The 15,114-nt window shown below is 53.9% G+C and overlaps 1 protein-coding gene across 2 annotated transcripts; it reads left to right on the plus strand.

Moving 5' to 3' along the window:
* Positions 1-4,659: 4,659 nt before the first annotated feature.
* On the plus strand, positions 4,660-14,498 carry ITFG2 (integrin alpha FG-GAP repeat containing 2). Of its 2 annotated transcripts, XM_074357422.1 has the most exons (12): positions 4,661-4,911; positions 8,452-8,547; positions 9,116-9,157; positions 9,338-9,509; positions 10,214-10,353; positions 10,801-10,949; positions 11,307-11,410; positions 11,616-11,669; positions 11,777-11,868; positions 12,593-12,710; positions 13,503-13,676; positions 13,762-14,498. In XM_074357422.1, exons 1-12 carry the CDS (start codon positions 4,816-4,818, stop codon positions 13,863-13,865), a joined length of 1,341 nt encoding a protein of 446 aa, XP_074213523.1. In that variant the 5' UTR covers positions 4,661-4,815; the 3' UTR covers positions 13,866-14,498. The 2 variants fall into 2 exon arrangements, with proteins under 2 accessions (XP_074213524.1, XP_074213523.1); XM_074357423.1 differs by lacking the exon at positions 8,452-8,547 and having other exon boundaries at positions 4,660-4,911.
* Positions 14,499-15,114: the final 616 nt, after the last annotated feature.

Raw genomic sequence — 15,114 nt, forward strand, 5'->3', positions numbered from 1 at the left:
GGTAGTCCGCCCACCCGCAGGCTTGTACAGGTCCTTCCAGAAGAGACTCTCCGTGCTCCTGTGGAAGGTCAGTCTCTGTGAAAGTACCACCACGTTGCACAGCACGGCTGGTGCCAGAGCCGGTGCTGAACGTGGGTGTCCTCCCGAGGTCACACCGCAGTCCTGCGTCCCAGTCTTCTGTATTTCGGGATTAGACTTGCCCCTGCGGCCAGTGAGGACACCTAACTCTCAACAGGCACTTCCGGTGTAGACCTAGCACTAAACCAAGAGCCTCACAGATTGACTTTAGTCCTGGTATCTACCCTCCAAGGAAGGTACTGCCCCGTATTACAGATGAGGAAACCAAGGGTCAGAGTTTCCATAGAAGGTCGGCCTGCAGTGTGAGAACAAATCCAGGCTCTGCCATGAGGCTTCATGTGGTCCTGGGCAAGCTGGGCCTCCTCCCTCATCTGCAAAAACGGAAAAAAGCACTCCTGGTCCCTCCCAGCTCAGTGTGCTGTAGGATGCCAGGAGTTTAAAACAACTTCCGTAGAACCCTGGAACTGGGCAAGCACTGGTTTATGTAACACTAAAACTGTCTTCTGAGGATGTTTTAGTAAAGTGGGCAGAAGTCTTTAATGTTAAAAATAAACCCACTGTCTACTCCACTCTGGGAAGTCTGTCTGGTGTTGGCTGCACCATCCTCACCAGTGCTCACGTCCTTCCACGTGGAGAGAACAGGCTGAGGACTAGAAGCTGGTACTGCACGTGTGCAAGTGGGCTCCGGAAGATTTTCAATGGGGGTTTATCTTGTCCTCGTGCTGGTCCAAACATCAAGTTCTATAAATGTCATCGCAGTTTTTCCAGTCTCCATTCTAGCAGCGCCTTCCCCACATCTCCATGTGCCTCCAGCCTGCCCTCCCCTCCTAGGAAAGGCTCTTCTCTTGCATTCCGGCCACTTTGCACTGCATCCTAATCGAATCCCTCCAGCTGCTTAAAAACCCGTGGATGACTCCCAACCTACTTAGGCTGAGCCATCACGGCCCACACGACCCTGCGAGGCGTGGCCCGGCCTGCCTGACCAGCACTGCCGTGCTTGGCTCCAGTCCACCAGCCACGCCACTGAGAGGAAAGGTCAATCGCGCATCCGCTTTCAACTGGACAAATAACACGTGAAAGACAGGACGTAACCAGTAGTACCTTTTTAGGAAACTATTACTTGAAAATTGAGAATTCAACAGTGGAACCTTTGATGCCTTATTCCTTCTGTCTCAATACCAACCTCCCCTTTCCTAAGGCAGTACTCCACAAAGCCTGGTAACCCTGGGGCTGGGATGACAGCGAGCTAAGGGCAGTGCTGAAAAGAGCCGGTGTAAGAGCGAGGAGGCGTCTAAGAGGAAAGCTTGTCCTCTTACTGGAGAGAAATTGCTCCTGCTGACTTCATGGCTGACTTCCCCAGCTGCTTGCCAACCTCCCGTAACCTGGATGCACCAACTATTCTTAACTATAAAACCTAAGAATCATAATAAAACCTTATTTAGCCTGTGATGAACAGCACTAAATATACCACTTTGGGAGGAAAAGTAAGAATGTGAAAGATTCACAAAATAGTTCTGAGGAGGAATGATCAGGAAAAAGCCATGCCTTCATGAACTTGGAGCGTTCTGGACTAGAAGAGGGGACCAGCCCTCCCCACCCCCAGCCCAAGACAGGCATGACCCCGGGATCCCCAGTCTCTGGCTCCACGGCGGGGAGTGCTTCCACCTAAAATGGTTCAGTCTGTATTTTTTTTTTACTGAAGTGAAATTCACATAATTTTAACCACTTAAAGTGAACTATTCAGTAGCATTCAGTCCAATAATGCAACCACCACCTCTATTTAGTTCTAGAACATTTTCATCATCCTTTGTATTTTAAGCCCGTTTCCTCATGTTTGGACTCTAGTGACAAGAACTACTCTTCATCCTTCAGTTAGTGGCCAGTGGAGTCTTGAATGGACCGCAACCCTGACAGGTTCTGGGATCAGAGCTTCCCAGAGTTGGTGGTCCTTCCTTGGAGGGACAAGCCTGTAAAGAAGGGTGGGACTTAAACTACAGTAAAGCTCTGAAAACCAGCATCTCACTCCAGGCAGGGCGGCCTGATTTCTAGGCCAAGCAAGTGTGAGGAACAGGTTTCTGTTCTTCATGGCTTCTAGAACTGTTAGTATGTTCAGGTGCAGCGTGAATTAGGGATGGAGAAGTGGAAGTCTCAAGCTGAGCCCCCTGGAAGCTCTGGGCCTCACATGTAGAAAGAGCTTTAAAGGTTCTGTCTCTTACCTGGGCATCCTTGTCCAACACCCTGGACAGGACCACTGTCTACTCTTGCAGAAAGAAGTGGACAAAGGATCTCCCTAGAAATGCTTCCCACTTAACACACCTCCCCTCCCCCTCCCCGAGCAGGTTTCTACTGAAGCTTCTGTTCGTCTGATTGGTGAGGAATATACCACACACACTATGTCCATGTCCTCTAACCAGGAAGACGGCCTGGTTAGGCAGCGCTGGGGAGTAGGCCAAAAGCCAAGTGCTTGGCTTAAAACACGACAAGCTCTAGGTGGTGCCACTGGAGACCCACCACCCATCCCACTGAAAAAGGCCAAGAACAGGGGTCCCCTTGGAGAATGGCCCCCCGGGGCCTGGGCCTGTGCTCCACTCCGTGACTCTAACACTCAGTGCAGTTCGAGGAACTGGCACAGTGGGGAGGGGCAAGGTAGCGGGAGACTCATGCACGCCTTATTTCTTGGAGACCTACCTTTCCTCCGTTTCTAACTTAACCTGGCTTTCTTGACAAAAGCCAAAAGGCATGGTACCCAAGTTGCAATCATGACATGACCTCATGACAAACACAGAGCAAATAAAAACAGGCACCCCAGCCCAGAAAGGTCAAGAACAAGAAACCCAAGTGATGAGGAAGATAAAACTAAGGCACTGTGGGTGCTGGGTCAGGGTAGGATGTCGGAGAACTGGGTCAGGCCAGGGTGCTTGGTGACAGAAGTAAGGTGACCCTCATTTATTTTGTCTTGGGTTATTTATTAACTTGTTTATCTTACTATTTCAATCAAAATCTGGAAAAAGAGACAACAATAGAGTGATAATACAGTGAAAAGAAACAAAATTCAAAATTACTTAGGTTTACATTTAGTGGTGAGCATTTTAAAACTGGTTGTCTTCCTACCCCTTAAACCTAGCGTGAAGCTTTGGATTGAGGCAGGAGAGAACAGGCTGAGTGGGGTGAGGCAGCAGGCGGCCCCACTGCATGGCGAGATGGATGAACCAGGCACACCTGTGTGCCCCAGCGCCTCTGCAGGGGCCTGGCCAACCCCAAAATACGCCACAAGAAACAAGCCTGAGTGTGTCTGTGGCCCCCAGTATTTGTCTAGATGGCCTCCTCTTTTCTGTTCTGACCTGCTGTTCCCCGTTCTCATCTTATGGGGCCATCAGATCCACAGGACCTCGAGGATGTAAGGTGCCATCCCCTCCCTGGCCCCCAGAAAAAAAGGTCCTGCCCTCCAGGGCCTTCTCCCACTGCATCCCGATGTAGAAAGCAGGCTATCCCTGACCCAGCATCACCAGGTGAGATAGATACCCTTATTTTTTACTGTCGTGACGTCTAAAAGACCAATGCGCAAATCAGTCTGGGCCTGCACACCTAAACCTAAAAACGTACTGAACACCTGTAGAATCTCACAAAACAATACTTCTGATGCCTTGACTGATGAGGCCCAGAGAAAGGCTGGACCGGATGCAACATGGAAAGTTTCCCTCCAAGGCCAGCCATGATGGTGATGCCCCATTAATCTGCAGAGTGAGGCCACTGAGGGAGGGAGGCAAGAGCTTGGTGCTGGGTGGGCAAGAGGCAGAGAGGACCCAGAATCCCAGTGACCCCGATTTCTAACCTGAGGACTTTCCTAGGAACTATGGCAGCCAGTGATGGGAAGGACGTTGGGGTTTGGCTCAAACAATCCTGGTCTGAGTCCTATCTCCATCACTTTCTGCCTTATTGCTTTATCTTGCTGAACCTGTTTTCCTCGTTAAAAAAAAATGGAGTAAGAAGACAAGCCCAAAAGATTGTTGTGCTAATTATGTGAAATAATATGTGTGAATGTGCTTTACAGGAGGTAATTTTCAAACCTTTACCCACGGAACACACCCACCTTGGGTGGAAAAATGTTTTTTACATGATTAGCCAGTGTGTACTCATGTAAATGTATACAATTGGAACGAAGTTCCCACAAAATTAATACTCACCTTACTATTCGACATTATTTGGCATTTTTCCATTCTATTTCGTTTTTTTAAATGATGCTCCGATTCACTGAGTTCACGACTCGTAATGAGGAGCTACATAGGTTTTTTTCAAAAACAGTGCTGGAAACCACGCAGTCCTCGGTCATTACGATTATTATGATTCTCAGAGATGGTCTGAAGGCTGGGCATCTTCACCGCCGGGGCAACAGAGGAAGAGATCAAGGTCATTAGGTCAAGCCCTCGAGAGTCCTGTTGCCAAGGAAACGGCTCGGCCGGGCCAGCGTTGGCTGACCAGTACGCGCCCGGCCCGCGGAGAAGAGGAGTGGCCCGTGGCCCTGTCACTCACACCAGGACGGGCCCCCCCCCCCGGCCCACGCCCAGCGCGCCCGGAAGGCCCGCCTCCTCCCTGAGGGGCCGCGACGGAGGCCACGATTGGAGGCCCAGTCGGTGACGTAACTCTCCGTTCGGGGTGGCCTTCCGCTCGGGCGGCTGTCTGGAGGAGCTAGGGGAACACTTAGCGGGGCTCCAGAGCCCCTGGGCCCTTGGAAGTGAGATGAGGTCTGTTAGCTACGTGCAGCGCGTGGCCCTGGAGTTCAGCGGGAGCCTCTTCCCGCACGCCATCTGCCTCGGAGACGTCGATAACGACACGGTCAGTGCATGCGCACAGGAGAGACGCGGCGGGGCGGGGCCGGGCGGGGCGGAGGGGGCGGTGTGCTGCGTGCTGCGTACGGCGTAGGAGGGAGCGGCGTGCGTCGTACGGCGTGCGTCCTGCGTTGTGCGCGGTGCGCGTGCGCGCGAGGACTGCGTGGTGGGTGGGAGGGCTGTTCGGGCAGCTTCCGTGGTCTGGTACACCACCTGGTTCGGTCGCTTGTTCTCCGTAGGAGCCAGTAGACTCTGGTGGCCGGGTTCCCGGCACCCCGCTCCTGTCGCTGTGCGTCCTTCGGGGCCCCTGTCCGGTTCAGAGTCTCAGAATGGGCTCCCAGCGCGCGCGCGGCGCCTTCGGGAGCGTCTGCCGTAATGCCGGGTCCACCGGGCGGCCCTCGGCGCCTGGCCGGGGCGTCTCAGCCCGGCGGGCCCACCACCAAAGCACTTCACCTCGGTTGTTACCAAAGCACTGTCCATCTAGCTTTCCTCCTCTCGCAGTCCTTCCTTTAAAATCTCGTCGTCTACGTGAGTTAATGCGGGGAAAGCAGGTAGAACCGTGTCTGGGACGCGGCTGACGGTCAGCAAGGGTTGGCGCCGTCGTCAGTGTTTGGTCCTGAACTGCCCGTGATGGGCCAGGGGCTCTGCTACCTTGTGGCAAATCCGGGATGAGCAAGACAGTTCCCGCCTTCAGGTAGCTCATCAGCAGGTGGGGTGATAGTGACAAGAATAAGGAAATGCAATGAGGTGCACTGATTAGAATGTGTAGAGTCCTGGGGTGGAGCCCCAAAGGGGCTGAGGGCGTCTGATGGTGTGAGACACTTTTTTCCCATTGTCTCTATTTCATATTTTTAATGCAAAGCTCACTGTTGCCCTCCTCTCCTGCCCTCTGCCCCGCGTCTCTACCCTGCTTCCCTGCTTCTCATTCTCACTGTTCTGTGCTCTTTACCCTGGAAAATAAACAAGGGCTAAACCGCCCCCACCCGCATCTCCCCACAGCCTTTTTTGTGCTGTGGTGAAGAAGGTATTTTATGAGGCCTCTTTCAGCTCTTCCTTTAGGGAGGAAAAAGTTATTCTCATAAATTTGTATTATGTTTTCTGAGTTTTCACTTTTTTTTGTATGCTACACAGTAGAATTTTATGAGAAAAGTCAAAGGAGGCATTTTAACATAGTAAATTAACAGGGTGACTTTATGCATTGTCTTCCATTTTATCCAGTTGTCTTCTTTGTTTAATGCCTTTTTTCATAGCTTCATAGTATCAGTTTTTTGGAAATTGTACTTATATAAGTGAATTGCACACTTAGTTCTGCAATATTAGGTATATTATACTACTTTTTTTTTTAACCTTAGTTGTAAGCTCCACTCTTCTGAGCTTTGTGATGGTAGGAATTTTTTATCTGCTTTTTCCACTGCTGAATTCCCACCCCTTAAGAATAGTGCCTGTCATGTAGTGGGCACTCAGTGTTGAATAAATGAGGATTGTTATGAAAGGCAAATGTTGTTATGTATCTCAAAACAATTTGAAGGGCTTTGCCTGTTATTAATAAATATGATTGAAAAAGGGCAAGTAGGTGAGGTAGTTGGCTGGTGAGCATCAGGTGTGGTACACTCGGCCTGCGTGAGTGTGGGTAGAACTTTGTTACTGGCTCCTCTGGGCCAGCATTTGGAAATTTGGGGCAGGAAAAGGACTTCTTTCATCCTAATAAACCATTAGCCTAAAAGTATTTGCAAGTAATTTATTTCCTGCTAAGACAGAGGGAGGGAGTACACACTCTCCAGGACCCCACTGAAGCCTGGCTACACCTGGCGAGAGACAGTCTCTCGAAGGCTGAAGCAGATCACAGGAAGGCCTCACTTCCTCTCCCTGTTGGCATTTCCGGCTGATGGTGTCCTCTCCAGCTGGGGTTCTTGGTGTCACTGAGTAACCTCCAGAGGCCAGAGCCAGGATGGACCCCAGAGGAGCAGAATGGCTGGGGCGCAGGTGGGCCACCCTGGAAATGGCCTCATCCAGGACACCTGCCAATGTCTCACCGTCTGCCCGGCTGAGTCCCATCTCCTTGCTCACTGCACTTACTAGACAGTTTTGTGATTTTTAACCCTGTGTCTGTGCCCTTGTTGAACTGCGAGGTGCTTCTCAGCACAGCTGTTAAAACTGTGAGCCAGTGGCATTTATCTTTGTACCCCTGATTGTCCAGCTTTACCTGAAAACCCCAGAGCCAACTGGGTATTCTCTTTCATTCTGATTTCGTTGTTTATTTAAAAAAAATCTTTTTTGTCATTTGCCTATCAACTAAATATTTATGAAGGGTCTACTATGGACTATGGCTTTTGTGGAATCAATGTATTAACCGATCGTAGGAAAGACACTGAGATCCTGAGCCTTGGAGGCATTTAACTGGAAGCCAGAAACCGCCTGGCATTAGTGCTGACTGTATGCCAGTCACCATCCTAGGTGCTTTCCTCTGTCGGCTTGGTTCTCACAACATCCTTATGAGGTGGACAGTCTTATGATCCTTGTTTTATAGATGAAAAAATCTTGGCAAAGAGGGCTGGGTTCACATTCAGGTGGCTGCACTCTGAGCCCTGCACAAGTCCTCTGGGGCGGCTGTAACGGAAACATCCGGTGTAGAGGGTTGGATGTCGATAAACTTGTTCTATGCTTCTGTGTTGTACTATTCCCAGCAGAAACTCCTGTAACTAATGAAAATACGATAAATCTGAGATTCAACTCAAGTAAATCATTATTTATAAACCCCAGTTTATTTCTTGCTTTTCCTTACTGTCCATGCATTACGACTTTGTTGCCTTCAGAATTAAACTGCTTGAGAGTCTAATACTCACTGTTTTGAGGACAGTCCCCCCTAAGCGGGAATCATGAAACTGTTTGTGGAAGTAGGGTTTGGAGCCAGCTGGTTATCATCGTTGTCTCCTGGGAACGGTGACCAGCCTTTGGGGAACCCCTGGGAAATGGAGAGACCAGATGTAAATGGTGAAGAGTCTCCAGACCCTCCTGAGAGCTTGGCCACCGCGTGGGGGCACCAGAGCCCCAGAGCTTGGATGCTTCCCCGCTGCTCTCTCAGCACACCAGCATCAAAAGGTCTTGCGGGAGGAGGGAGAGCCCCAGAGCTGACACTGTCTTTATTTGGTCCCTGATTAAATGTGAGCTCTGAAGTTAAATTCTCCGCAAGTTACACAATTAGCTTGTTTTCAAAATGTGTCCCATGTGTCAGGACAAATTAGAAGAACTGAAGGCAGGCAAATGGGGCCTTGAGCTGTTCAGATGTCAGACTTTTCTGGCATGGATCATAGATTCTGTGTTGCCCCTTCTCTAACCATCCCTGCCCTCAACACACACACGCACGCACGCACGCACACGAAATGGAAACAAACTCTGGGAAACTGGCAATGTTGGCCTCAAAATACTTTAACAAAGTCAATGAAGATCCAAGTTGAGGTCTTGTGGTTTCCCTAGGGTGGGCCTAGGAGAGAGTCTTGAGTGGCTCAGCAGGGCCTCGCGTAACACTCTCTCTTCTCTCCATCTGAAGTTAAATGAACTGGTGGTGGGAGACACCAGTGGAAAGCTGTCTGTGTATAAGAGTGATGACAGCCGGCCGTGGCTCACCTGTTCCTGCCAGGGAATGGTCAGTATTCAACCCCCGGGTCTCCAGGGGGCAAAGGGCTCCCTCCTGTCCAGGGACTGTCAAGGCTGAGTCCCACGTGCGAGCTCCCCATTGTGTCCTATGTCACCAGCTACTCAGCCAGCTGCTGGGTCAGGGTTCATTTGAGTCGGAGGGAAGCCCCCAGGCAGTGCCCTCCCAGCTGCCACACACACAGCCGGGCTAGTTTTCGTTTTACGTGATGCAGTGACTCCCTTAGTTCTTTCCGGATCTGCCTCGGTTGTCTGATCGTGTAGTAGAACACAGGGTTAGTCGTTTGCACATGTCTGGAAGCATGATAGCCTGGCTGTGTTGTTGTGGGTTTTTGTTTAGGCCCAGGCTGTTTTAACTACCTCAGGTCCTCAGACTGCTGTCTGGTGAACCGAGCCCAGGGCACAGTAACTTGATCAGCACAGACTCTGGATGTGGGCACGTGCACCACTGAGTTCTCAGCAGGTGGTGGTGATGGGGAGCCCGCCCCCCGCTTTGCAGGGATTGGGGCGTCACGGCCTCCCTCAGCGTGTCTCCCTGGCCTCCCTTTCTTCTCTTGCAGCTCACTTGTGTCGGTGTTGGAGATGTATGTAACAAAGGGAAGGTAAGAAGCCCAGGGGCCCCGGGACTCCAGTGTAGCTCCCCGGCCTCCCCTCGACCCATCCCTGCCTCCCAGTGGGGGTCAGCTGCGAGTTGGTCTTCAGCCTTGGCTTCTGTGCTCTGACGACCAGGCTTGTGCCCGGACCTCTCTCCCCAGCCCCTCCTCCCGCTCTGTCTCTCCCAGAACCTGGTGGTGGCCGTCAGTGCCGAGGGCTGGTTTCACTTGTGTGACCTGACACCTGCCAAGGCCCTGGGTGCTTCAGGGCACCACGAGACCCTCGTGGGGGAGGAGCCCCGCCCCGTCTTCAAGCAGCACATCCCTGCCAACACCAAGGTCATGCTGATCAGCGACATCGGTGGGCATGGCTGTCTCTGCAGGTGGCCGGGGGGGAGGACCTCGGGGACTCAGGGGGCTCACCTGTGCTCATTTGTGCAGTTGTCATGCCTTTTAAAGCCGAGTTACTGAGCTCCTGTTATAAACCAGGCGTCATTCTAGGCGCTGATTGTAACAGTGAATGAAACAGACAAAAATGACTGCTCTCTTGGACCATTACTGGGAAAGGACAGAAGATAAGCAATAGAAATGTTTTTTAAGAAAGTTAAATAGCATACTTGTAGGTGGAAAGCACCACAGAGGAAATAATCACAGGAGGGGCTAGAGGGTGTTGAGGTGGAGGCAGAGGGAGTCGTCGGGGGAGTCTCTGCCAAGAAGGTTACATTTGATCAACACCTGAAGGTTGCGGGGGAATGAGCCATTCAGATATGGGGCTGGTGCTTTGGCCAGAAGCCGTCTCAAAGGCAGTGGCAGCTGTGTGGGGTTCCTTGGGACACTTGATGGGCCCTGCGAGGCAGCTGGGTGGCTCCAGACATGCAGCAGGGCAGGGGTCGGGCACCAGACCCGGGGTGTGTGAGATGGTGGGCACAGCAGGTTGGGCCCGAAGTCACATCTGATGGAGATGCTGATGGTGGTGGTACTGGAGGGGAAGGGTGCACACCTGTAAGATTCAAGCTGATGAATGCAGACTGGGCTCCAAACTTGTCTTATTTTCTGGATCCACAGACGGCGATGGCCGCTGCGAGCTGGTGGTGGGTTACACAGACCGTGTGGTGCGGGCTTTCCGCTGGGAAGACCTGGGTGACAGCACTGAGCATCTGACCGGGCAGCTGGTGTCACTCAAGAAATGGATGCTGGAGGGTCAGGTGAGAGGCTGAGTGTCAGACCACGGCCCAGGGGGCAGGGAAGCCCTCCTTCCTGGAGGGGCTCGTGGGAGAACAGTGGGGCCACGGTGCAGGGTGGGAAGAGGGAAAATGACCTTGTTGAGGGAGATCTGAAGAAGATCACTTAGAATCAGAGTCTTAGGGGAAATTGCTTGTAACAGGCAGGTGGGAAGGGCCTCTATGCTGAGCATCAGGGACGCGAGGATGGGTGTGATGGGGCCCATGAGGATCCGCACAGTGGATCATCAGGCAGGTGGTCCACGTGGAGAGTGTGGCTCGCGGCAGGAGCCCAGGGACTCTAGACTTCCTCCTGCTGGTGCCTCAAAAGCTGGGGACTTGTCCCAGGGCCCTTGGCCCAGCCCTACTCCGACCTCTGCAGGCCCCCACTTCTCTCTCCAGCCCCCTGTAAGCCCCTGTTCTCTGATGCAGGTGGACAGTCTCTCAGTGACTCCAGGGCCCCTGGGCGCTCCCGAACTGATGGTGTCTCAGCCAGGCTGTGCTTATGCAATTCTGCTGTGCACCTGGAACAGGGATGCTGGGCCCGCCCCCACCTCCGAGGGGCTGGCGGAGGGCACTCGGTAAGGGGTATGGCCTGTGGATGGCGCAGGGTGTTTGGCATGCACGGCCACGGAGGGTCTGCTGTTGTCTGAGCTGGTCCAGGTAGCCCCACTCCCCGCCCCACCCCACCCCACAAGCACCTTTGCCTCCATGTGGGAAGATTACTTGGGGACTCGGAATCCTGACCATGACGTTGTAGCACCTGGAAGAGGTTCCCATATTCCAGTCTGGCCACTCCGTCCCTCTCTTTCTACTTGCCATGTGGGCCAGGCAGGATCAGCCAGAGGTCTCCACGCTGATTCCTGTCTTGGAAGCTCGTACGGGGATGGGGCCTGCAGCTGTCCCGAGGGCCAAGTCTCCCCCACCCCCTCCCACAGGGAGACCCCAGCTCCCCGAGACGTGGTACTGCACCAGACATCCGGCCGCACCCACAACAAGAATGTCTCCACTCACCTCATTGGCAACATCAGGCGAGGCGGAGGTGGGGTGGGGTGGGGTGGGGGCGGGGCATGCAGAGGTGCCTGGGGAGAGGGGTGCAGGGTCTTCCCTTGTTTGTGGTCCTGTCCCTCCCTCCTGCCCTTGGCTGCCCTCACCTGTACATTTTGATCTTGCCTTCCCCTCACGTGTCCTTCCTCTGATCCTTCTGTCCCCTCCCCACCCCAACCCTGCCCCAACCTCCCCCACAGGCCACAGCCCTGAGAGCGGTGCCTCTGGCCTCTTTGCCCTCTGCACCCTGGACGGTGAGTCCCCTGGGTCAGCCTCCGGCCCATGGGGGTTAGGGGAGGTTGTGTACCTGGGAGTCTGCGCAGGGCTCATACCCCCAGCCCCGCCCACCTCTCCCCTGTAGGGACGCTGAAGCTCATGGAGGAAGCAGACAGACTGCTGTGGTCGGTGCAGGTGGACCACCAGCTTTTTGCCCTCGAGAAACTGGACGTCACGGTGAGCAGAGGGCCTGGCAGGGAGTGGCAGCCTCCACCCTCATGTGAGACTTCAGCGGGGCCATTCTCACATCCCAGTCAACCCAGCCTTTATCTCAAGTCTCTCTGGACAGGCCTGATCCTCCCTTACTCCAGGGTTTTATTAGCACTGTCCTCTCTTCGCCAGGGAGCCTCATTTCAGCCCCTCTCAGCAGGAGTAATGGTCCACAGAGAAACAAGTTATTACCAGGGTCCAGAAGTGAGTTACCAATGCACCCACAGATGTGTGTTTTATAGTCTTCCTGTGCTCCGTGCACAAGTGTGTCTTTACCAGGGCTCTGGCCCCGGAGTGGGCAGGTGGAGCTGCCTTTATGCTGCAGTCCGCCTGCCTGATGGACTGAAAGGGGTGGAAGGCTCTGAAGTCAGGTGGAGCAGGGCTGCCACCTCCCGGCCGGGTGACCTTCGGAGAGTGAATTTGACTCTGAGCTGTTTCCTCAGTATGAAGTAGGAATCCTGTTGCCTGCTTCTTAGGGTTGTCGTGAGCACCATGTCAGGGGGCTCATCTGACAGTCCTCTCTGTGCCTGGTGCCGTGAGAAGTTTGGGGAGAAACGCGGGGGGTTGCTTTCCCAATGTGTCCCGCTGGGTGGAGTCCACAGCTCCTGTGATTTCATCCAGCCTCTCCACTAGGTCTCTTCCTGAAACGGCTCCTGGCCGCCCCTACATCCTCAAGTCCTGCCTTTTACAGGGCAATGGGCACGAGGAGGTGGTTGCCTGTGCCTGGGACGGACAGACGTACATCATCGATCACAACCGCACTGTCGTCCGCTTCCAAGTGGATGAGAACATCCGCGCCTTCTGTGCAGGTGACCCAGCCCGGCCCTCCCTGGCCACACCCACCCTCTCACTGCCCCGCCCCGCCCTCCCTGACCACACCCGCCCTCTCAGGGCCCCGCCCCGCCTCCCTGACCACACCCACCCCTCTCACTGCCCCGCCCCGCCCTCCCTGACCACACCCGCCTTCTCACGGGCCCCGCCCCGCCTCCCTGACCACACCCACCCCTCTCACTGCCCCTCCCCGCCCTCCCTGACCAAGTCTCCGGAAACACAGTTCTTTAGCTCTTTCCTTAGAGGGTGATGAGCGGGTACCAAATTGTCGTCTTACGGTTTTAAGTCAGAAGAAATAAAAGACAGCCGGCTGTCCATCTCTGAATATTTTGAAGGATTGGCTGCGGTGGGGGTGTCAGAAAACACTCTGTGAGGAGTGTCTTCCTGATTCCAGATGGGGGACCTTGGGAGGCAGCACTAACTCCTGGGGGTGACGTGGGAGTGTTTGTGGTCACTGAAGTGGCAGAATTGAACCTCGCGCTGGCGCACACAGTCCAATGACCCACAAGCAGCTGCCCGCATCACCTGGCCGTCGCTGAGGCGGGAGAGCCTCAGACACCGCCTCCTGTGTGCTTTTGTCTCGGGCTTTGCTACTGTGGTTTTCCCGATCTGCAGCGGGCCAGATACTTGACTGCTTTCCCTGCTTGACTGAGTTCCCCACAGAGAAGGGCTAGGAGGAGGGCCGGTAGTCTCCTACCTGATGTCTGTGGGCGGGTGGGAGCTGCTGATGTGAACGTTTGCCCTGACCTGGGTCTCACTGCCGCCCCCAGGCCTGTACGCCTGCAAGGAGGGCCGCAACAGCCCCTGCCTGGTGTACGTCACCTTCAACCAGAAGATCTACGTGTACTGGGAGGTGCAGCTTGAGCGGATGGAGTCTACCAACCTGCTGAAGCTGCTGGAGGCCCAGCCAGACTTCCGGGGCCTGCTGCGGGATCTGGGCGTAGGTGAGTCCCTGGCCTGGAGGCCGCGGCTGCAGGCCTGCAGCGGCCCTGGTCCCAGGAGACCCACCGGCCCCTTTCTTGCCCTCAGGTCCTGACGACCTCCCGGCCGCCCGTGCCCTACTGCACCAAACCCTCTACCACCCGGACCGGCCACTGCAGTGTGTTCCCACAGGCCTCCAGGATCCCACCTAGCTGGCCCAGCCCTCTTAGCGGAACCAGGGTCCTCCTGAACTTCCGCACCCCCACAAGGTATCTGTGGTGTTTGCACGACAGGGATGTCCGTGACAGGAGGGACAGCGGCAACCCCAGGGTGACTGTGAACTGTGGACCTCGTGGTCTGCTGGGGAAAAGATAAAGTGACCCTCTGCCCATTTCCTCGTGCACTCGCCCATCAGAGCAGGGTCACCGACCTCACTCCACATTACCTGGCACTGCTCCTCCCCAGAGCTCCCCACTCTTGTTGTGTGGGAGACAGACTTGTTTGTGAGCTGTAACACACTTTGCTGCAACAGAGCCGTGACAGTAAGGGCTCCGCCGCATCCCACGTGCTGGCTCCACGGCACAGCTCCAAGTCACTGACACTAGTGGTTGTCACGGGAGTGGCAGCTACACACTCTCTTCCACTTATTATGGGGTTACATCCTGATAAACCGTCGAGAGTTGAAAATACCATAAACCAAAAGTGCATTTAACGCACCTCCTCTACTGAATGTCACAGCTTAGCCTTGCCTACCATGAACGTGCTCAGAACACATACATCAGCCTATGCTTAGGCAAGATCAGCTCCCACAAAGCCTATTTTGTAATAAAGAGTTGAGTACCTCACGGAATTTATTGAATACTGTACTGACAGTGAAAACAGAGGGTTGTCTGGGTACAGGATGGTTCCGAGTGTGTAGGTGGTTCACCCTCACGGTCAGGGGCTGCCTGGGGGCTGTGCGCTCTGCTGAGCATCACGAGAGGGGACCGGACCTTGTGTCGCTAGCTGGGGAAGATCAAAACCCATAGTGCCCTTTCTACTGCATTGTGCGTATTGCTTTTGTTCCATCATAAAGTAAAAAAAAAAAAAAAAAAACCGTAGGTCGGGGAACGTCTGCGTTTGTTTTCTTTCTGAGGGGTCTCTCAGGACAATTTACCATGTCGTCTTACCACATCCCACCGACCCTGAGATGATTTTCCTCTCTTCACCTGGGAAACCAGGTCAGCACTTCCTCGTTTTGCTGTGTTCTTCAAGTACCGTGTAGCTTCCCAGGCCTTGCTCCCATTTCCCCCAAAACTCATCCTTGTCTCTAAGACAGGAGACGTTTACAGCCTGATGCCGGCTTGTAATGCAGGCCACAGTCAGAATCGGGCCGTTCATATCCCTTCTGCTTTTGACCCCTGTGCTCTGAATCAGTGGTTTTCAGACTGTAGGTTGGGATCCTTTGGTGGGTGGTGGTTG

The sequence above is a fragment of the Camelus bactrianus genome, chromosome 34 (genome assembly GCF_048773025.1).
Source record: "Camelus bactrianus isolate YW-2024 breed Bactrian camel chromosome 34, ASM4877302v1, whole genome shotgun sequence".
NCBI classification, from domain to species: Eukaryota; Metazoa; Chordata; class Mammalia; order Artiodactyla; family Camelidae; genus Camelus; species Camelus bactrianus.